This window comes from Chlorocebus sabaeus, chromosome 24 (assembly GCF_047675955.1).
Source record: "Chlorocebus sabaeus isolate Y175 chromosome 24, mChlSab1.0.hap1, whole genome shotgun sequence".
Taxonomy (NCBI): Eukaryota; Metazoa; Chordata; class Mammalia; order Primates; family Cercopithecidae; genus Chlorocebus; species Chlorocebus sabaeus.
In genome coordinates this window covers 11,225,914-11,249,051 of record NC_132927.1, presented here as the reverse complement: position 1 = coordinate 11,249,051, position 23,138 = coordinate 11,225,914, and the positions used below count along the sequence as shown (strand labels likewise).

The 23,138-nt window shown below is 37.6% G+C and overlaps 2 protein-coding genes across 5 annotated transcripts in view; both read left to right on the top strand.

Moving 5' to 3' along the window:
- The window catches only part of BAZ1A (bromodomain adjacent to zinc finger domain 1A), a 231,106-nt gene that overhangs the window by 158,431 nt on the left and 49,537 nt on the right, over positions 1-23,138 (top strand). For all 4 annotated transcript variants that reach the window (XM_073010925.1, XM_073010924.1, XM_037983884.2 and 1 more), the window contains 5 exons: positions 9,447-9,548; positions 13,243-13,330; positions 18,173-18,307; positions 19,969-20,068; positions 20,754-20,920. In XM_073010925.1, the coding sequence (XP_072867026.1) occupies positions 9,447-9,548; positions 13,243-13,330; positions 18,173-18,307; positions 19,969-20,068; positions 20,754-20,920 (592 nt within the window). The remainder of the gene's footprint in view (positions 1-9,446; positions 9,549-13,242; positions 13,331-18,172; positions 18,308-19,968; positions 20,069-20,753; positions 20,921-23,138) is intronic.
- On the top strand, positions 7,523-8,040 carry LOC103228810 (NADH dehydrogenase [ubiquinone] iron-sulfur protein 5). The gene has a single exon (XM_007986466.3). It carries the CDS (start codon positions 7,575-7,577, stop codon positions 7,893-7,895), a length of 321 nt encoding a protein of 106 aa, XP_007984657.2. The 5' UTR covers positions 7,523-7,574; the 3' UTR covers positions 7,896-8,040.

Genomic DNA, 23,138 nt, shown 5'->3' with positions numbered 1-23,138 from the left:
GTACCTCACCAAAGAAGCCATATAGATGGCAAGTAAGGATATGAAAAGATGTTCAACATCATATGTCATTAGGGAATTGTAAATTAAAACAACAATGAGATATGACTGTGTACTTATTAGAATGACCGAAATCCAGAACACTGACAACACCAAATGCTAGTGAGCGTGTGGAGCACCAGGAACTCCATTTATTGCTGGTGGAAATGAAAAATGGCATAGCCACTTAGGAGCTCAGTTTGGCAGTTTCTTATACTACCAAACATACTTTTATATAATGTGGCAATTGCATGCTTTAGTATTTACTCAAATGAACTGGAAACTTACATTCACACAAAAACCTGCACGTGGATGTTTATAGTAGTGTTATCTGGAACCTCCAAAACATTGAAGCAACTAAGATGTCCTTAAGTAGGTGAGTGGATAAACTCTGGTACATAAAGACAATGGAATATTACTCAGCACTAAAAAGAAATTAGCTATTAAACCATGAAAAAACACAGAGGAAATTTAAATGCATATGTACTAACTGAAATTTAAATGCATATGTACTAACTGAAAGAAATGTACTATATATTTAAACTCATGTGGGTGTATGCCTATATACATTATACTGTCCGAAAAGGCTACATACTGTATGATTCCAACTGTGACATTCTGGAAAAGGCAAAGCTATGGAGACAGTAAAAGACTAAGTGGTTGCCAGGGGTTTTCAGAAGGGAGGGATGAATAGTCAGAGCACAGAGGGTTTCTGGGGCATTGAGACTATTGTGTACAATACAGTAGTGCTCCCATATCCATGGGGGATATGTTCTAAGACATTCAGTGGATTCTTGAAACCACAGATAATACCAAACTATATACACTATGCACAAATTTCATTTTCCTTCTTCACAATTTCATGAATAGAAGATTCATTTGTATCATAGATTAACTTAGGAAGCTTAGCATACAATTTTTTATTCCTTATTAAGTCCAGAAATTTCACCTTTTCACTTAAAGGAAGCACTTTATGGCTTCTCTTTGGTATATACACGGTGTATACAGTGTGGATATGTAGGACAAATGGAAGATTCATGTCCTGGGTGGGATGGGGCAGGACAGCATGCAATTTAAAACTTATGAATTATTTATTTCTGGAATTTTTTTCTTTAATGTTTTCAAACCACAAGAGGATACCTGTCATTATCTACATTTGTGAAAACTCATAGAATATGTAACACTGAGAGTGAACACTAATGTAAACTGTTGACTTTGGGTGATAGTTATGTATCAATAAAGTTTAGTAATTTAAAAAAATGTATATTTAATGCCCTTTGACTATTTTTAAATTTTAAAATTTTAAAAATTAAATTTAAAAATAGTTAAAAGGGCATCAATTACATTCACAGTGTTGTACAGCTATCACCACTGTTTACTTCAGTTTGAAATAGAAATTTTGTATCCATTAAGCTATAACTTTGTTTTTCTCCCTCCTCCCAGCCCCTAGGAACCTCTGATCTACTTTGTCTCTTTAAATTTTCCTATTTTAGATATTTTGTATAGATAGAGATAGGTTATGTTTGCCCTTTTGCATCCGGCTCATCCCTTTTGCATCTGGCTCATTTCACTTAGCATATTTTCAGGGTTCATCCATGTTGTAGCACAATTAGGAACTTCATTCCTTTTTATGGCTGAATAATCCATTGTATGTGTATATCACATTTTGTTTATCCATTCATCTATTGATAGGTATTTGGATTGTTTCCACCTTTTAGTTACTGTAAATAATGCTGCATTGAATATTGGCATATAGGGATCTGCTTGAGTCCTTGTTTGAAATTCATGCGGATATATGCCTAGGAGTGGATTGCTGGGTTGTATAGTAATCTATGCTTAACTTTTTGAGGAACTGCCAAACTGCTGTTCCCAGCAGCTGTGCCACTTTACATTCTCACTTGCATTATCAGAGGGTTCCAATTTCACCATACATTTGCCATGAGTTATTATACTGTGGCTTTTAAAAATTATAGTCATCCTATCGGGTGTAAAATGGTATCTCATAGTTTTGATTTACATTTCCCTGATGACCAATGATGTTGAGTATCATTTCATGTGCTTATTGGTCATTTGTATATTTTTTTGGAGAAATACCCATTCAAGTTCTTTGCCTGTTTTTAAATTGGGTTGTTTGTCTTTTTGTTGTTGAGTTATAGAGTTGTGTTTTTTTGTTGTTGTTGTTTTGTTTTGTGTTGAGACAGACTCTTGGCTCTGTTGCCATGCTGTAATGCAACGGCACAATCTCAGCTCACTGCACCCTCCGCCTCCCAGGCACAAGATTCTTATGCCTCAGCCTCCTGAGTAGCTGAGATTACAGGTGTGCGCCAACACCCTCAGCTAATTTTTGTATTTTTAGTAGAGATGGGGTTTTGCCATGTTGGCCAGGCTGGTTTCGAACTCCTGGTCCCAAGTAATCGCCTGCCTCAAGTAATCTGCCCACCTCAGCCTCTCAAAGTGCTGAGATTATAGGCGTGAGCCACTGTGCCCAGCCTAAGTTACAGAGTTTTTAAATAATATATTCTAACTACCAGAGTTTTAAAAATATCTTGATATATTTGGGGGGGCATATTTATATTTATATTTAAAAGTAAAAGTAAATTTTATTTAAAAATTGACTTCTTGGCTATTATTTAATAGGACTAGATGAGAGTTTGGACTGCATTTTAGAAACAATATTTTGTTATATAAGATTGAGGTAAAGAGGATTAGGGTTTTATCTCCTAGTCTTTCTGAAATTTTACATATGTATTGTGTCTGCTTTCAATAATTTTTTTTTACTCTTAATGTTTGCCATTCAAGAATTGGCCCAGTAATGTTATATTGTCTGCTATTGTTCCTTTCACTCAAAAATTACTAATAGATTTTTAAATAAAATTTATATGTGAATATCCTTACAACTTGGTGAGACCACACTGTGTGTAATTACTTGATACAGGTTTCCCCTGTTAACAGCCAAATAATGAAGTTCATCTGCAATCACAAATTCTCTGGAATCTGAACTAAATTGATAGACAGTCCTGACTCAGTCACTAGTTTACCTCTGATTTCAGTAGCCAGATGTGCCAGGTATAGGTGAGTTTGTGTAGTTGCTTTTAGAATTTGTAAAAGAAACCAAATATGGTATTTGTAGCAGCTCAGATTAGTATGTGAATGATGCTTTCTAATAATATAGTCTGTTATTAAAGCTATCAGGCTGCTGCCTATTTTTTACAATGGATCAAGTTTTATGGAACCATCTCTAAACACATACCAAAAGTTGAAGTACATTATAAAAAATCCTTTAGCCTGACCTGAAAATAGTACATGAATACATGAGTCTGCTTTTGGTTACCTATCCTGTCCTAGTGGTGATTTGCAGGAGCACAAGGGCAAACTGTTTTAGAAACGTCTGGGGCTGAGTGTGATGGCTCACGCCTGTAATCTTAACACTTTGGGAGGCCGAGGCGGGTGGATCATGAGGTCAGGAGATGGAGCCCATCCTGTCTAACATGGTGAAACCCCGTCTCTACTAAAAATACAAAAAATTAGCCAGGTGTGGTAGCGGGCGCCTGTAGTCCCAGCTACTTGAGAGGCTGAGGCAGGAGAATGGCATGAACCCAGGAGGCAGAGCTTGCAGTGAGCAGAGATCAAGCCACTGCACTCCAGCCTGGGCGACAGAGCGAGACTCCGTCTCAAAAAACAAAAAACAAAAAACAAAAAACAAAAAATTAGCCAGGTGTGGTGGCAGGTACCTGTAGTCCCAGCTACTTGGGAGGCTGAGGCAGGAGAGTTGCTTGAACCCAGGAGTTGAAGGTTGCAGTGAGCCAAGATTGTGCCACTGCACTCCAGCCTGGGCAACAGAGCGAGACATTGTCTCAAAAAAAAAAAAAAAAGTCTGGAATAATATGTATCTAGCTTCAAAATATTATATGTACTTTCATGCAATATAGTCTAGCTATCATTATAACTTGACTAATTGTTAGTAAGATAATGGAATCTGAGTGTTATTTTTAAAGAAGCAGACCTAATTGTTTTGCTATTTGTAGTTCCATGGATGGAAACTTAATGTGTGAGAAATAACATTAGCATTTTTTATATATATATATATATATATATATAAAAATTATATATCTCTCACCATAAGTAACCACTGGTGCCTAATCAGTTAGTGGGTTGTCATTGTAGAATAGTTATGAATACAATTTGATGATTTCTCTTAAAAGAAACCTTTATGTTGAAAGTATAGGAGTTTTTTTGGTCATTTCTGTTGAGCTGATATAGAAAATTATTTAATTTTTTATAACTTTATTGTCAAATGTTCATAATATATTAGGAAAAACAACTTCTATTATGGTAAAATCAAAGTAGAATTAAAATTTACATATATAACTAGGCATATTAAAATAAACATTTGTGAAATTTTGTTGTGAATAAATAATAGGAATGGTGTTCTGATTTTATAAGTACAATATTTGATGTTTGCTTGTTGTAGAACTAAACACAGTTCTACACTTGTTGGTAATAAAATGGTGAGTCACCATCATGATTGAGATCACTAAATTCAACTTGATTCAACCATTTAGGCCAAGGCTTTGGGTAGCAAGAAAAAAGATTAAAATGTAAGTTCTTTTTAATATTATCCTTGTAGTTTCTATCTTGTAGGTGAATTCATATTATAAGAAGCAGTTTTTCTTGGTCTCCAGTAATTGTGCTTCTTTGGGAAGAATGCAATTAGGATTTTATTTTATATAGAATTTTGCATAAGTATTATAGATAGCAAAGCCCCAGTAAGAATATTTTCACTGATTAGAAAAAATTTTCTATTTATCTTCACAAATGAATTTCATGGTACAGCAAGAACAGTAAAAAATCATTCTTTGCACATATAAACTCACACATTTTACAGCCTTAAATCCATGAAGATATAGTCTGGGGCCAGGTGCAGTGGCTTATGCCTGTAATCCCAGCACTTTGGGAGGCCGAGGTGAGTAGATTGCCTGAGGTCAGGAGTTCGAGACCAGCCTGGCCAACATGGTGAAACCCTGTCTCTACTAAAAATACCAAAAATTAGCTGGGCATGGTGGCGGGCACCTGTAATCCCAGCTACTCGGGAGGCTGAGGCAGGAGAATCGCTTGAACCCGGGAAGTAGAGGTTGCAGTGAGCCGAGATTTGTGCCATTGCACTGCATCCTGGGCAACAAGAACAAAACTCTGTCTCAAAAAGAAAAAAAGATAAGCTCTGGTACAGTGCACTTTGGGAGGCTGAGGTGGGGGCATTGCTTGAGCCCTGGAGTTATACATCAGCCTGGGCAATGTGGAGAAACCCTGTCTCTACAAAAAATACAAAAAATTAGCCGGGCATGGGTGGCACATGCCTGCAGTCCCAGCTACCCAGGAGATTGAGATAGGAGGATCACTTGAGCCTGGGAGGTTGAGGCAGCACTGAGCCATGATTGCGCAATTGTATTCCAGCCTGGACAACTGAGTGAGACCCTGTCTCCCCCAGACAGGTCCATATACAAGTTTTCTAGACTCTATACCAATATCTGAATACTTACTTAGAATCTAAATTTTTAGGAATTACTGCTCACATCTTGGTTTTCTCTCCTGTTAGTATATTAATTATTTTATAATTTACTAAAATGTGGGAGAACTAATATTTTTTGTGTATTTAATTGGTTATATAAAATATGTTCATATATATTTAATGCATAGTAAAATATATATTTACAACATTTGTAATTAGATATTGCCACTGGTAATAATTTTAAGTGCAACTTAATATACTTGATCAATCTCTTATGTATAAAATAGTAGTGGTTAGTTGCTAAGTTGATATCTATTCAAAAAGTATTAAGATAACTTAATTCTCTTGTTCTTAAACTGCTACTAATTCATTAAAACTCATTTGTTTTTCCTTTATTTCAAGAAATTTTCTCTTTTTTTTTTTTTTTTTTTGAGACGGAGTCTTGCTCTGTTGCCCAGGCTGGGGTGCAGTGGTGCAATCTCAGCTCACTGCAACCTCTGCCTTCCAGGTTCAAGCAATTCTCCTGCCTCAGCCTCCTAAGTAGCTGGGGCTACAGGCACAGGCCACCAAGGCCAGCTAATTTTTATATTTTCAGTAGAGATGAGGTTTCACCATATTGGCCAGGCTAGTTGCAAACTAATGACCTCATGATCTGTCTGCCTCGGCCTCCCAAAGTGCTGGGATTGCAGGTGTGAGCCACCACACCTGGCTGAAATTTTCTTATTGAGAACTCCTCTCATTGCTTCATTTGTTTTTTATTTTATATTATTATTTTTATTTTGAAGACGGAGTTTCGCTCTTGTTGCCCAAACTGGAATGCAATGGCATGATCTCAGCTTACTGCAATCTCTGCCTCCCGGTTCAAGCGATTCTCCTGCCTCAGCCTCCTGAGTAACTTGGATTACAGGCACACACCACCACACCTGGCTAATTTTTTGTATTTTTAGTAGAAATGGAGTCTCACCATGTTAGCCAGGCTGGTCTCCAACTCCTGACCTCAGGTGATCCACCTGCCTCAGACTCCCAAAATGCTGGGATTACAGGCATGAGCCACTGCGTCCAGCCTGTTTTTTAAGACAGGGTCTTGCTCTGTCACCCAGGCTGGAGTGCAGTGGCACAGTCACAACTCATTGAAGCCTCCAGTCAGGCTCAAGTGGTCCTCCCATCTCAGCCTCCAAAGTAGCTGGGACCACATACGCATGCCACCATATCCAACTCAGTTTTGTGTGTGTGTGTGTGTTTTATAGGTTTCCTCATGTTGCCCAGGTTGGTCTCAAACTCCTCAGCTCAAGTGATCCACCAGCCTTGGCCTCACAAAGTGCTGCGATTACAGGTGTGAGCCATCACACCCGGCCAGCAGTGCTGCTTTCTTTACATTTAGAATTCTCTCTTTGATCTGTTCTCTTGGAAAAGTGCTTTTCATACCACAGGTTGTTATGGCCCCATGTAGGTTGTGAAATTACCTTGGTAATGAACTTTAATAGAATAGAAAATACTAGATATTCCATATAGTACAGGTGCATATTTAAATACATCTACTGATTTATGTGTATACTGAGTCTTAGTGTAAGATACTTGGCCTTCCAACTTAGAATGTAATGCTATTGTAGGTAAATAGTTTTACTTGTTTAATTGTGTCATATCCCTTTTGTGTTAAACACTTCCCCTGCTTTGTGTGTGCTATATTTATGTAACTTTAAATCTGATTCTCATTGTCAGTGCTTTTCTTAATCATCTTACCATATCATTTTCTGCTCTTCTCTATAACCCCCACTTACATCCTCTTTACATTCACAGAGGTGGCATTTTCAGAATCCTACCTCTTCTCTCTATTGCTGCTACTTCCATTTAAGTCCATGCTGCAATCAGTTCTCAGTAGCTTTCCAACTGGTATTCCTGTTTACACTCCTGCCCCAGATTGTCTTTTCCACATAGCAGCCAGAGTGATCCTTCGAAGTGTAAGTTAAGTTATTATCACCTTATTATTAAAAATCCTCGAAAGAAGAGACAAGGGTACGAGCATCGGATCGCCATGCCTTTCTTGGACATCCAGAAAAGGTTCGGCCTTAACATAGATCGATGGTGGACAATCCAGAGTGCTGAACAGCCCTACAAGATTGCTACTCGATGCCATGCTTTTGAAAAAGAATGGTTAGAATGTGCACATGGAATTGGTGCTATCCGGGCAGAGAAAGAGTGCAAGATAGAATATGATGATTTTGTAGAGTGTTTGCTTCGGCAGAAAACGATGAGATGTGCGGGTGCCATCAGGAGGCAGCGGGATAAGCTGATAAAGGAAGGGAAGTACACCCCTCCACCTCACCACATTGGCAAGGAGGAGCCTCGGCCCTGAGCAGAGCAGCTGGTGATGTCTGGAGGCTGATTTTCCCGTTCTCTGTTCTCCACTGGAAAGGTTGTTTACGGAAAACCTCCTTGTCAAAGTGTGTAAAAATAAAGGATTGCGCCATCCTAAAAAAAAAAAAAAAAAAAAAAAAAAAAATCCTCTAGTGACTTTACTCAGAGTTAATATCCACAGCCTTGTAATCTGGCACTGCTGCTACATCTCTGAATCTTTTTTCCTTTTCCTAATTCATTTTGCTACTTGTGTAAATTGTGCATGCCTCCTCCCACCTCAGGGTTTTTACTTCTTTTCTCTTTTTTTAGAAATTCATTTCCCCAAGATTTTTCATGAGTTGCTCTCTTGGTCGTTTTTTTCCGCACCCCCCCCCCCCCCGATCTCTGCTTAAATATCAACTTCTTTGAAGGCATACTTGGTCAATTTATCAGAGATCACTCTATAAAACAGTGGCTCCCCCACCCTGTACTCTGTTCTCATCATAGAACTTATCACTTCTCCTGTTGTATATGTTTTTGTTTGCTTGTATCTCCTCACTGTTTCTCTTTTGTTGACTACTGAATCTTCACTATTTAGAGTAGTTTCTGGCACATTGCAGGCTCGTAACTATTGAATAAATGAATGAATACACCCTCAAGGGGAAGAAAAGATGTGAAGTTGGTGGGGGGTAGGGATAAAATGTGTAGTCTCTTGGCCAATTTAAACTACATTGTCTCCGTTTTTATTCTTGGATTATATAGCTGTAAAGAAAGTTTAAAAGCAAATCCAAGAACTTTTTTTTTTTAATTTTTTACTCTTTAAACTGGGTACTCTATGCTTCATCTCTAGTTACTTTCTTCACCCAAGGAAAATGTATTGAATGAGTAGCTAAAATACCTACCTAAAATAAAATAGTGCTTTTTTCTGTTTTGGCTAATAGAATGGTGGAGGCAGGGATCATAACTTATAAAACCTTAGTTAAAGTAAAAATACACGGCCACATACAGTGGCTCATGCCTATAATGCCAACACTTTGGGAGGCCAAGGTAGGAGGATCTCTGGGGGCCAGGAGTTTGAGGCTGCACTCAGCTTTGATGATGCCATTGCACTCCAGCCTGGGTGACAAGGCGAGACGCTGTCTCTAAAAGACAATAAAAATTTTAAATTTTGATATATGTGGCCAAGCACAGTGTCTCATGCCTGTAATCCCTGCACTTTGGGAGGCCGAGGTGGGAGGATCACCTGAGGTCAGGAGTTTGAGACCAGCCTGACCAATGGTGAAACCCTGCCTCTGCCAAAAATACAGAATTAACTGGTGGTATATGCCTGTATCCCAGCTACTTAAGAGGCTGAGGCAGGAGAATAGTTTGAACCCAAGAGGTGGAGGTTGCAGTGAGCCAAGATGTGCCATTGCACTCCAGCCTGGGCAACAAGAGCAAGACTCCATCTCAAAAACAAACAAAATGTTTGAAATATGTGATTTTGTTATAGTGTATTCTTACTAGGTTTCCATTTAAAATTTCATTTTCCAAATTATTAACTGATTTGTCTTTTCCCTCCTCTTTTTAGGAAGAAAAAAGATGCAATTGATCCCTTACTATTCAAGTATAAAGTGCAACCCACTAAAAAAGAATTATATGAGTCTGCTATTGTTAAAGCAACACAAATCAGGTAAAACTCACTATCTTCTCAATAGTAGTTTAAAGTAGAATAATTATGTAAGATTAAGAAGGTCTGATATAGAAGAAATAGGAAGTACTGTGATTGCTTTCCTTTTAAAAAATAAATGTACATTTATATGTTCATAGACTGATTAAAATAAATCCTAAGAATCTTGATGAAGCCAGGTGCAGTAGCTCACGTCTGTAATCCTAGCACTTTGACAGGCAAAGCCAGGAGGATCGCTTGAGGCCAGGAGTTCAAGACCAGCCTGGACTATGTGGCAAGACCCTGTCTCTATTAAAAAAAAAAAATCCTAATGGACTGATGGAGCCCTTTGTTTAGATGACTAACCCCAAATAGTCTTCTATCTAAAGAATTTAAAAGGGTCCTATTTATGAAGTACTTTTCATGAGATAACTCAATTTTTAATATTAATGAAGGTACTTATAAACGTTAACATTTGTAGTATTCATTAGACAAACATTTGATCAGTTTTTTCCTATTCATTAAGAAAGCTAAATCATAAAAAATGAGTATCTTTAAAAAGTTCCTGTTGGAGGCCTAATCAGAGGAGACAGAAGTTAATATAAGAAGTTGCTTTAGTGAGTAGTTAATACATAAAATAACTGGCTTTAGGTTATACAGATATATTTTAGGAAAATCCCTATTGTTGCCTGTTGGGTTTAGACTCTTAGTCATCTGAAAGTAAGATGATATCAGCCAACTATCAACCTGCCACCTAGGAGTCAGTCTTGTATTTCATTTAATGTAAAATAATTTTTGCTTGTGTTCTCATCCCTTTTGTTCCATATATATTCATGTGTCCAAACAAAAGTGGTAATAAGTATTAAGAGAATCCTGAGATAGATATATCACTTTCTGTGGCTGTATTGAGGTATGTGTAGTTTGTTGGTTTGTTGGTTTGGGGGGGCTCGTCATTAGTTTAAGATCTCTAGAGCATTCTACATTTTACTGTATATTCAAAAATAATATTCCAAAACTAATGTTTGATTATTCAAACTTTTAAAAATTTATGGGCTCATGAATAGCACTGTTGAGACTACAGATATTTTCCTTATTCACAGTTGAGTTTTTTTCTTTTGCATTTAGTTCAGGATGTTATTTATATAATGTAATTCCCTATTTAATATTTTTCATTTTTCTATTTACTTTTTGACTTATACTTTAATTATTCTGCTAGACCATGGTTACAGTCTTGGTTAGCTCATTTTTTTCCTCATTTGTAAGCCAAAGAATTACAAGGTGAGAAAGTTATACTTCATAATAAAAGACTTAAATGACTTATAGGTCTTTGTTAGCATCAAAAAATAGTACAATGCTATTTTTTTAATAAAGAGATGGTAATATTCCTCTAATAAAGAAGAAGACTTGATATGCTAGAGTAGCATTGACATGTAGAACTTTCCTTTTTTTTTTTTTTTTGAGATGGCGTCTTGCTCTGTTGCCCAGGCTGGAGTGCCGTGGCGCATTCTCGGCTCACTGCAAGCTCTGGTTCCCGGATTCACACCATTCTCCTGCCTCAGCCTCCCAAGAAGCTGGGACTACAGGCGCCCGCCACCATGCCCGGCTAATTTTTTGTATTTTTTTTTTAGTAGAGACAGGATTTCACCATGTTAGCCAGGATGGTCTCAATCTCCTGACCTCGTGATCCACCTGCCTCGGCATCCCAAAGTGCTGGCGTGAGCCACCGCGCCCGGCAGAACTTTCTTTTATAATGGAAATGTTATATGTATGCTATCCAACAGCCATGTGTCGCTATTGAGTATTTGAAATGTAGCTAGAAAGAATGAGGGAACTGAGTTTTAAATTTTATTTATAAACAAACAATATGTGGCTAGTAGCTACCATGTAAACTAATGTAGTCCTTGAGGACTAGTTTCTTCAGCAGTGAACAAGTAATTACCTTCTCTTTACCAGCTACTGTATGGTGCAGAGATATAGCGGAGTCCTTGTTCTCATGGAGCTTTAAATCTAGGAAAAGAATATACTTATCGTTGTTTATCTGTGTGGGAGGGAAATCTTTGGATGTTCAAGTTTCATAAAATGGTGTAGTATTTGCATCTAACCTACACACATCTTCCCATATGCTTTAAATCATCTCCAGATTATGTATAATACCTAATACAATGTAAATGAAGTATAATTCATTGTTATACTGTATTGTTTAGGGAATACTGACCAACAAAAAAAGTCTGTGCATGTTTAGTACAGATGCAGTTTTTATTTTCTCCAAATACTTTTGATCTACAGATATGGAGGGCTAACTATACATTTTTGGGAAGGCCACTACTTAAAAATCATATATTGTTTATTCACTTACTGGAGCTTTTAACTTGGCTTTTTTTTGAAAGGAATACATTGAACTCAAAACATTTACTTTTTTCCAGAAATATTTCTATTTCTTTCCTATTGGTTTTGTTTTGTTTGTGGTGGTGGTTGTTACTCTTGTGATTGTTTTTAATTGGGGGGCAAGGGAGAATAAAAAACAGTATGTTTTAGAATATTAATTTTAAGCCTTTTTTAATTTTCATCCCACTAATTTGCTGGTTGTCATGAGATTTAAATACAAAATGTTTTAAAATTTGATATAAGCTATGTTCAACTTTGTTTACAATATCCACTTGAATGTTGATTTGCAGCACTTAATATGATTTCTGGTAGTCTACTGATTTTAATTTTTTTGTTTTGTTTTGTTTTGCTTTGTTTTTTTGAGACAGGGTCTCACTCTGTCTCCCAAACTAGAGTGCAGCAGTGCAATATCAGCTCACTGCACCCTCCGCCTCCCAGGCTCAAGCGATTCTCCAGCCTAAGCCTCCCGAGTAGCTGGGATTATAGGCATGTGCCACTACCGCCCAGCTAATTCTTTTTGTATTTTTAGTAGAGATGGGGTTTCACCATGTTGGCCAGGCTGGTCTCGAACTCCTGACCTCAAGTGATCCACCCTCCTCAGTCTCCCAAAGTGCTGGGATTACAGGCGTGAGCCACTGTGCCTGGCCTGATTTTAATTTTTAAGAGAATTTTAATGATTATACTTGTAGGGGTAATAATCTAATGTTATAAAATTTGATTTACTCTCTATAGCATATTTTCCTTAAAGTTTGTTTTCTATTTTGTTTACTTTTTTCTTTTTTTTTTGAGACGGAGTCTTGCTCTGTTGCCCAGGCTGGAGTGCAGTGGTGTGATCTCGGCTCACTGCCTCCTAGATTCATGCCATTCTCCTGCCTCAGCCTCCCGAGTAGTTGGGACTACAGGCGCCCACCACCACCACTAATTTTTTGTAGTTTTAGTAGAGGCAGGGTTTCACCATGTTAGCCAGGATGGTCTCAATCTCCTGACCTCGTGATCCACCCACCTCGGCCTCCCAAAGTGCTGGAATTACAGGCGTGAGCCACCGCGTCTGGCTCTTGAAGTTTGTTTTCCCAGTGGCCCCTAAACAACAAATGCATATGCTGTTTTTGTAATAGACTTTTTATAATAGATTCACTCATGTAGATCTTATAACTTCTTACATAAATACCTCTGTAAAAGTTTCTTGTAACTTCTACATAAATACTGTTAGAAGATGAAGTATCCTTTGATTCCTAGGCTTGAAATTCAGGTTATAAATTTACAGAAATTACGGAGTTTGGGTTGAACTCTTTGATGCTAACACTACCCTCTTTGACTTCCTTCCTTCCTGTAGCCGGAGAAAACACCTATTTTCTCGTGATAAACTAAAGCTTTTTCTGAAGCAACACTGTGAACCACAAGATGGAATCATTAAAATAAAGGTAATCAAATAATGAAATTATTTGTTGGAAGACAGAAAACAAAATGGGTAGTGTTATAAAGTTACAACATTGCTGAAATGTTATTTCAAAGATGATTAAAGATTGCTCTTTTTAAATCTGGAGCCAATTTTTCGTACTTCTGAAAAATATTAGATTAATTACTATTTTAAAAATTGCTAGAATTGCTAGGTGGTTCAGTTACTACCACTTATAAAAAAGATCAACAAGGACAGGTGAAAATAGAAAATTTGGAAAAAGAAAAGTTATCAAGTGGGGAAGCTATAGCTTCCTAATACCTGTAGTGTGGTTCTGGCTTATGAAGAATAGACAGATTCAAAGAACAATGCTAAACAGAGCCTACTAGATGAAAGAACAATGTATAATAAAAAGAGCATTGGCTGGGCACCATGGCTTACTCCTGTAATCCTTGCACTTTAGGAGGCCAAAGTGTACATATTGCTTGAGCCCAGGAGACCAGCCTGGGAAACATGGTGAACCCTGTATCTACAGAAATTACAAAAATTACCTGGGTGTGGTGGTGGTAACTGTAGTCCCAGCTACTTAGGAAGCTGAAGTAAAAGGATCCCCTGAGCCTGGAGAGGTCAAGGCTGCTGTGAGCTGTGATTGTACCACTGCACTCCAGCGTGGACAACAGAGTGAGACCCTGTCTCAAAATAATAATAATAATAATAATGTATCATGCTAATACTAAGCAGACAGATTATATTTTGTTAATAACCATTAAGAGAGGAAAAAGTCAAGTTTTAGAGATTTCACATTGCACACCAAGTAAAAAGTTAAATGGTAAAACTCAAAGTAATTTTTTAAAATGCAAAATATTCAACTTTTATTGGGATAAAGACACACTAAGTAAAAAAAGCAATAGAATGGAGCCTCATGCCTGTAGTCCCAGCTACTCCTAAAACTGAGGTGGGAAGATCATGTGAGGCTGGGATTTCAAGTCCAGCCTGGGGAATGTAGCAAGACCCTGTCTCTTAAAAAAAAAAAAAGCAGAAACAGCACATACCTGGGGCCTGTCAGAAGGTGGGAGGAGGGAGAGGATGGGGAAAAATAACTAATTGGTACTTGCTTAAAACCTGGGTGATAAAGTAATCTGCACAACAAAACCTCCATGACACATGTGACCTATGTAACAAACCTGCAAATGCACCCCTGAACTTAAAAGTTTAAAAAGGCAGTAGAATGGGTTAGAGAGATGTATGCATTTGTCACAGATCATCTCCTGCATGTGTAAGATTTGTTCATTTCACTATATATACATGTTTAAAAAGAAGAGAAACTTTAAAAAAAGAATGAGTTTATGCGAAAAATTAACATTTCAGGTCTCTAGAGACAAGATTGATTTAAAAAATGGACACTTGGTTAACTATTGGAATAATAAAGTTAAATCTAACTCAAAAGAAATGAAACAAATTTTAATGTTAAATATGACGAGGTACTTAGGAGAAATAGAAAAAAAATACCAAGGATGAGATTGAGCATAAACATAAGTTTTAAAATGTCATGCATAAGTGAGCCAAGATCGCGCCAGTGCACTCCAGCCTGAGCAACAGGAGACTCTGTATCAGGCAAAAAAAAAAAAAAAAGTCATGCATAGATTTCAAGGGCAAGCACTGGGGGAAAAATACCTTGAGTAAATACAATGAACGACGCAAATTAACTAGAAAAACATATGCACCCCAGTAGAAAAATGGTCAAATAGATATGATTAAAATTCACAGTGGATGAAATATAAAAACTTGAAAACGTAAGATAGCGTCATCTGAAAAATAATTTTTAAAAAATGTGAGCATATTTATGTATCTGCCTTGATAAGATTCAATTATGCTCTATCTATAGCATTATCAGGTAGCCATATTAAATGATGCTTACAAAAAGTTTAATGATTTAAAACTTTTTTAATGATTAAAACTTACAAAAAGTTTTAATGATCTAACCAATAAATGGTTAGAATAGTGCCTGACACTTGGTAGGCAATCGATATATGTGAATAGTTGTATATGTGTATTGTAAACACCAGTTGGCCAATTTCTCTAATTTATAAAGATTTCTTACACATCAGTGAGCAAAGATGACCCAATTGGAAAATGGTGATAAAAGAAATCAGCAAATATTTCACCAAGGAAAAAGTCAATGAACATGGAAAGAAGATCAACTTTACTCAAATAAATGGGAATTAAGGTCACAATAAACATTTTTCACTTAGAGTGTAATAGAAGATTATTAATGGATATGCTGGTGTATTAATCCATTCTCACACTGCTATAAAGACATACCTGAGACTGAGTAATTTATAAAGAAAAGAGGTTTGATCAGCTCATAGTTTTGTGGGCTGTACATGCTTCTGCTTCTGGGGAGGCCTTTGGAAGCCTATAATCTTGGCAGAAAGCAAAGGGAAAGCAAGCACATCTTCACATGGCTGGCAGGAGAGAGCGTGAAGTGGGAGGTGCTACGTACTTTCAAACAACCAGATCTCATGAACAGCAAGGGGGAATTCCGCTCCATGATTCAGTCACCTCCTACCAGGCCTGTTCTTTAACACTGGGGATTACAATTCCACATGAGATCTGGGTGGGGACACAGAGCCAAATTATATCAGCACACACAGCATTTTGTGAGCAAGCACACAAAGTTTGATAACCAGTTTTGGTGAGCATAGACTGCTGTTAGGAGTACCTACAAGTACACAAAAATGTGGGTCTTGTGTACTGTGTGTATGAATAAGGAACTTTGGCAATTAATGTACTAAAACGTATTTTGGCCTTTATGAGTGTATATATATTTGAGACGAAACCACCCATGTGCCTTTTCTTTTTTTTTTTTTTTTTGAGACGGAATCTCGCTCTGTTGCCCAGGCTGGAGTGCAGTGGCCGGATCTCAGCTCACTGCAAGCTCCGCCTCCCGGGTTTACGCCATTCTCCTGCCTCAGCCTCCCGAGTAGCTGGGACTACAGGCGCCCGCCACCTCGCCCGGCTGGTTTTTTGTATTTTTTAGTAGAGACGGGGTTTCACCGGGTTAGCCAGGACGATCTCGATCTCCTGACCTCGTGATCCGCCCGACTCGGCCTCCCAAAGTGCTGGGATTACAGGCTTGAGCCACCGCGCCTGGCCACCCATGTGCTTTATATTCATATTTAAGGTGCAATTCTGTAGACAATTACATAATTCTATTCCATAGATAATCCTGTTATCCCACATAATTCAGAGATTATGTGGGATGGATTATGATCATTTTAATGAAATCTTAATGTGAAATTTTGATAGATTCTTGATTTATTACATGGCCAGAACTGGTTGAATTCTAGGTGTTTAAAGCTGTGCTCTACCCACAAAAATAATTATACACAAAATACCCTTTTCTGTTTTGTTAACTTTTTGTATTTTGTATCATCATTTTCTCACACATTTCCTGAAAGGTATTTCTGTAAATGGCACTTGTTTTCATTTGCTTGAGAGGAAGAATGATGATCTTGGCCATTAGGTCAAAAATAACAAAAAGTCTAGGGTTGCACATGGATAAAAGGTAAGCAAGACTGGGCACAGTGGCTTATGCCTGTAATCCCAGCACTTTGGGAGGCCAAGGCGGGCAGATCACTTGAGGTCAGGAGTTCAAGACCAGCCTGGCCAACATGGTGAGACACTGTCTCTACTAAAATTACAAAAATTAGTCGGATGTGGTGGCACGCACCTGTAATCTCAGCTACTCGGGAGACTGGGGCAGGAGAATCACTTGAACCTAGGAGGCAGAGGTTGCAGTGAGCTGAGATCACGTCACTACACTCCAGCCTGGGTGACAGAGCAAGATTCTGTCTCAAAATAAATAAATAAATACATAAATAAAATTAAAATAAAAAAACTTTAAAAGGCAAACAAATTCTAGATACAAGGTAAAAGGAGATAAACTCTTGGATTTAGTAATTATTCTAGAACCACACCATTTCTGGCAAGAATAAGGTTGACTTCTGAACTTAAATTCTTTGTTTAAACTTTGTAGGAATTTGCAAATATTTCTGCTTTTATCAGGACTAGAGGGATGTAATGGGAAATTTGATATATTAAGTATTTAAATTATTACTCTACCCTGGGAGGAAAATCTGAATAAATGTTCAGCAGTTGGCAAATGGTTACGAAAAATTTATTGGGTTAATACAGTGGATTTTTAATGTTAAATATATGGATTGATTATTCATTTACATAGAAAATCTCACAAAATTTGTCAAAGCAAAATAAAATATAATATATAATTTTGAAATACAAGAAACTGTACAACCATTCTTGAGGTATTTTATTGTAATGTAATCTTTGAATTGTGGTTTTCTTTCTGGTAAGGCTAATTAATTATATAGTGGAAAAAGGATTGGTTAAACCAATTAAAACGTATTTTACTACACAATAATGCATAAAATTCTAATGTTTTTATCCTGATTTTTTTTTTTTTTTTTTTTTCTGAGATGGGGTCCAGGCTGGAGTGCAGTGGCGTGATCTCTGCTCACTGCAACCTCCACCTCCCAGGTTTAAGCAGTTCTCCTGCCTCAGCCTCCCAAGTACCTGGGACTACAGACATGCACCACCACGCCCAGCTAATTTTCGTATTTTTAGTAGAGATGGGGTTTCATCATGTTGGGCAGGATGGTCTCGATCTCTTGACATCATGATCTGCCCGCCTTGGCCTCCCAAAGTGCTGGGATTACAGGTGTGAGCCACTGTGCCCAGCCTATCCTGGTCTTTTAACAGCATTAATAGTGGCCATATGACATGTTAGGGCATATCTGTATATTGTTTACTAATGTGTTATTACTGTATCCTATGTCTTTGTGTTAAGGCATCATCTCTTTCAACGTATAAAATAGCAGAACAAGATTTTTCTTATTTCTTTCCTGATGATCCGCCCACATTTATCTTCAGTCCTACTAACAGACGAAGAGGGAGACCTCCCAAACGAATACCTATTAGTCAGGTAAGTAGAGAATTGATTAAAACTACATTTTCACTGTTGGTAAAACAGTATTCAGAATCAAGAAGTATGTTTGTCTCCCCTCACATCCATAGCCTAGAGGAAGAAACTCATTACCTCACCAAAAAATATGTGAGTATTACTATATGTTGATAACTGCTCAGCAATGAGGCTTGTAGAAGTTTCAGGTGTGAATTAGATATGACTTTCATACCACAAGGATTTTATACCAAAGTGGAAGCAAGCACATAAGCAATTACTGAAATGTAAAGCAGGGAGTAAACTATGGGATTGAAGTGTAAAATAGGAATAAATTCTGACAGGAGGAAGTTATAGGGGGCTTTTAAAAAGCAATAATGCAGCCGGGCACAGTGGCTCTTGTCTGTAATCCCAGTACTTTGGGAGGCTGAGGTGGGTAGACATTTGAGTCCAGGAGTTCTAGACTAGCCTGGCCAACATGGCAAAACTGTCTCTACTAAAAATACAGGAGCCTGAGGCACGAGAATTGCTCAAACCCGGAAGGCAGACAGAGGCCGAGGTTGCTGTGAGCCGAGATCATGCCACATTGCACTTTAGCCTGGACAACAAAGCCAAGACTCTGTCTTAAAAAACAAAACAAAAAAAACCTACACAAGTTAATTAGGTTAGAGACATTATTCTTAGAAGAAATAAAATAAAAATAAAATTTGACATTGGCCACAAGAATGTTTCTGGTATGTCTTTTTTCTGCATCTTTCATATTTGATATTTACACCATCTAGTTTATAAAGTAAGCTGAAAGTTTATAAAGCATTTTTAAGGCTCTTTCTATGTATTACCAATTTTTCCTGAGATATTCCTGTAATAATTTATAGAGCTACAGAGTTAACTCACGTTCTGTGTATTACTAAGATTAGAGTTGTTAACAATTCAGTTGCACTTTTTTTCTTTTTTTTGAGATGGAGTCTCACTCTGTCACCCATGCTGGAGTACCGTGGCACAGTCTTGGCTCACTGCAACCTCCACCTCCTGGGTTCAAGCAGTTCTCCTCCCTCAGCCTCCTGAGTAGCTGGGGCTGCAAGTGCATGTCACCACTCCCAGCTAATTTTTGCATTTTTAGTAGAGATGGGGTTTCATCATGTTGGCCAGGCTGCTCTCGAATGCCTGACCTCAAGTATTCTATCTGCCTTGCCTTCCCAAAATGCTACGATTACAGGCATGAGCCACTGTGCCCGGCCCAATTATACTTTAGAATAAAAACTCATTTTAGACTGGGGATGGTGGCTCACACCTGTAATCCCAGCACTTTGGGAGGCAGAGGTGAGTAGCCCACTCGAGGTCAGGAGTTCAAGACCAGCCTGGCCAATATGGCAGAACCCCATATCTACTAAAAATACAAAAAAAAATTAGCCGGGTGTGGTGGCACATGCCTGTAATCCCAGCTACTCAGGAGGCTGAGGGAGAAGAATCACTTGAGCCCAGGAAGCAGAGGTTGCAGTGAGCCGAGATCACACCACTGCACTCCAGCCTGAGGGATAGAGCGAGACTTTGTCTCAAAAAAAAAGAAAAGAAAAGAAAAGAAATCATTTTAGAATAAAGAAAGTGTAATTGGTGAAAGTTTTAAATTTTTTGCTTTTTATTCTTACTATAAGAACCAGGCATCCTGGTGTGGTTTGTTTTTTTAGGAGGACAATGTTACTAATAAACAGACTCTTGCAAGTTATAGGAACAAAGCTACTAAAGAAAGAGATAAACTTTTGAAACAAGAAGAAATGAAGTCACTGGGTGAGTTTTAACATTCTTTCCAAAAGCTGATTAGGAATAAGAAAGAATATTTCTCTGTGCCTGAGTGGGGGATATTTCTGAAATGGCGTGTTTCTGGTTAATTGTTTTGAAGTGCAGTTATTTTTTCTATCAGATAACTATTGTTTATTTGTTTGCTTGTTTTATAAATAAGACCACTTCATCTCTTAAAATTTCATGGTCTTGCATATGCCCTATTAAATTGCTTAGTGCTAGATTAAGCAGAAGTTTGAGTTTCCGGGGCTTACAAACTGGGGCTATTTTGTTTGATTCACAAAGCCTTTTAAAACATTGCTTCCTAAACTTGAATATACATATGAATCACTTGGGGATCTTGTTAAAATGAAGATTCTAAATTAGTAGGTCTGGTTGGGGAATGAGATTCTGCATTTTTTAACAAGGTGATGATAATTTTGCTGCTGGTCTTCAGATAACACTTCGGGTATTAGGGCTTCCAAAGGCATATATATGTTTGTCCCAATACTGTAGTTTGTCATAAACTTAGCCAATTTGCTTTTCCTATTTTAATCACCTGCTGGTTCCCTCTAGGAATTTTGAGAGTCTCTACTAATCTCATTTATTTCAAGGATTCTGTCGTTATATCAAAAAAATTGCCAAGTGTTATTTTTTGTCTATATATAGTTCTAAGTTTGATTTTTCTCCACAGCTTTTGAAAAGGCTAAATTAAAAAGAGAAAAAGCAGATGCCCTAGAAGCGAAGAAAAAAGAAAAAGAAGATAAAGAGAAAAAGAGGGAAGAACTGAAAAAAATTGTTGAAGAGGAGAGACTAAAGAAAAAAGAAGAAAAAGAGAGGCTTAAAGTAGAAAGAGAGAAGGTATTCATTTGAGTATATTAGCTATACTCTCTACATATAGTACTGCTACTTTACATATCTACCTCCATGGTTGATTTTCAAATGCTTTTACTACTTTCCTTCACATTTATGAATGTGCATAGAAAGCTGATTGTTTTATCTCCCTTTTGCTTTGGAAAATTTAACATGCCTTTACACATCACTTAAAACCTCTTTTAGAATGCAGTTCTAAATGATTTCATTGTTTAGACTTCCAAATTTAGGGAAGATTATATATGTAAAAGTTTATATGTAAAACTTTAAGAGGTAAAATACACAGTTTGAAAAATAAAATAGGCCAGGCGCAGTGGCTCACACCTGTAATCCCAGCACTTTGGGAGGCCAAGGCAGGCAGATCATGAGGTCAAGAGTTCAAGACCAGCCTGGCCAGCATGGTGAAACCCCATCTCTACTAAAAATACAAAAATTAGCCGGGCATGGTACTACGCATCTGTAATCCCAACTACTAAGGAGACTGAGGCAGGAGAATTGCTTGAACATGGGTGGAGGTTACAGTGAGCCAAGATCGTGCCACTGCACACCAGCCTAGGTGACAGAACAAGACTCTGTCTCAAAAAAAAAAAAAAAAAAAAAAAAAAAAACAAGAATGTAGTACTGTGTTCTTATCCTATTTGAAAAATAAGGTGTAATAATAGTGTTTCATCAAATCTTTGATTGTGGTCTTGAGTGGTACATATTCCTTAGAGAATTCTATAGCTGGTTTCCTCCAAAGTCAGTCATTTTCAGAGATTTCTCGGGATATTCACAAGTAGCCTTAGAGGATCATGTTACATGCTCCGTGCTCATTTTAGTTGTCTGTAGTCTCCTTGAATTTTTTTTTTTTTTTTTTTTTTTTAAATTTCTAGGGTACATGTGCACAGTGTGCAGGTTTGTTACATAGGTATACATGTGCCATGTTGGTTTGCTGTACCCATTAACTCGTCATTTACATTAGGTATTTTTCCTAATGCTATCTCCACCCTGTGCCCAAGTGTTCTCATTGTTCAGTTCCCACCTATGAGTGAGAACATGCAGTGTTTGGTTTTCTGTTCTTGTGATAGTTTGCTCAGAATGATGGTTTCCAGCTTCATCCATGTCCCTGCAAAGGACATGAACTCATCCTTTTTTATGGCTGCATAGTATTCCATGGTGCATATGTGCCACATTTTCTTAATCCAGTCTATCGTTGATGGACATTTGGGTTGGTTCCTAGTCTTTGCTATTGTGAATAGTGCAGCAATAAACATACATGTCCATGTGTCTTTATAGCAGCATGATTTATAATCCTTTGGGTGTGCACCTAGTAATGGGATGGCTGGGTCAAATGGTATTTCTGGTTCTAGATCCTTGAGGAATCGCCACACTGTCTTCCACAATGGTTGAACTAGCTTACAGTCCCACCAACAGTGTAAAAGCATTCCTATTTCTCCACATCCTCTCCAGCATCTGTTGTTTCCTGACTTTTTAATGATTGTCATTCTAACTGGTGTGAGATGGTATCTCGTTGTGGTTTTGATTTGCATTTCTCTGATGGCCAGTGATGATGAGCATTTTTTCATGTGTCTGTTGACTGCATAAATGTCTTCTTTTGAGAAGTGTCTGTTCATATTCTTTGCCCACTTTTTGATGGGGTTGTTTGTTTTTTTCTTGTAAATTTAAGTTCTTTGTAGATTCTGGATATCAGCCCTTTGTCAGATGGGTAGTCTGCAAAAATTTTCTCCCATTCTGTAGGTTGCCTGTTCACTATGATGGTAGTTTCTTTTGCTGTGCAGAAGCTCTTTAGTTTAATTAGATCCCATTTGTCAATTTTGGCTTTTGTTGCCATTGCTTTTGGTGTTTTAGTCTTGAAGTCTTTGCCCATACCTATGTCCTGAATGGTATTGCCTGGGTTTTCTTCTAGGGTTTTTATGGTTTTAGGTCTAATATTTAAGTCTCTAATCCATCTTGAATTAATTTTTGTATAAGGTATACGGAAGAGATCCAGTTTCAGCTTTCTTACATATGGCTAGCCAGCTTTCCCAGCACCATTTATTAAATAGGGAATCCTTTCCCCATTTCTTGTTTTTGTCAGGTTTGTCAAAGATCAGATTGTTGTAGATGCGTGGTGTTATTTCTGAGGCCTCTGTCCTGTTCCTTTGGTCTATATATCTGTTTTGGTACTAGTACAATGCTGTTTTGGTTTCTGTAGCCTTGTAGTATA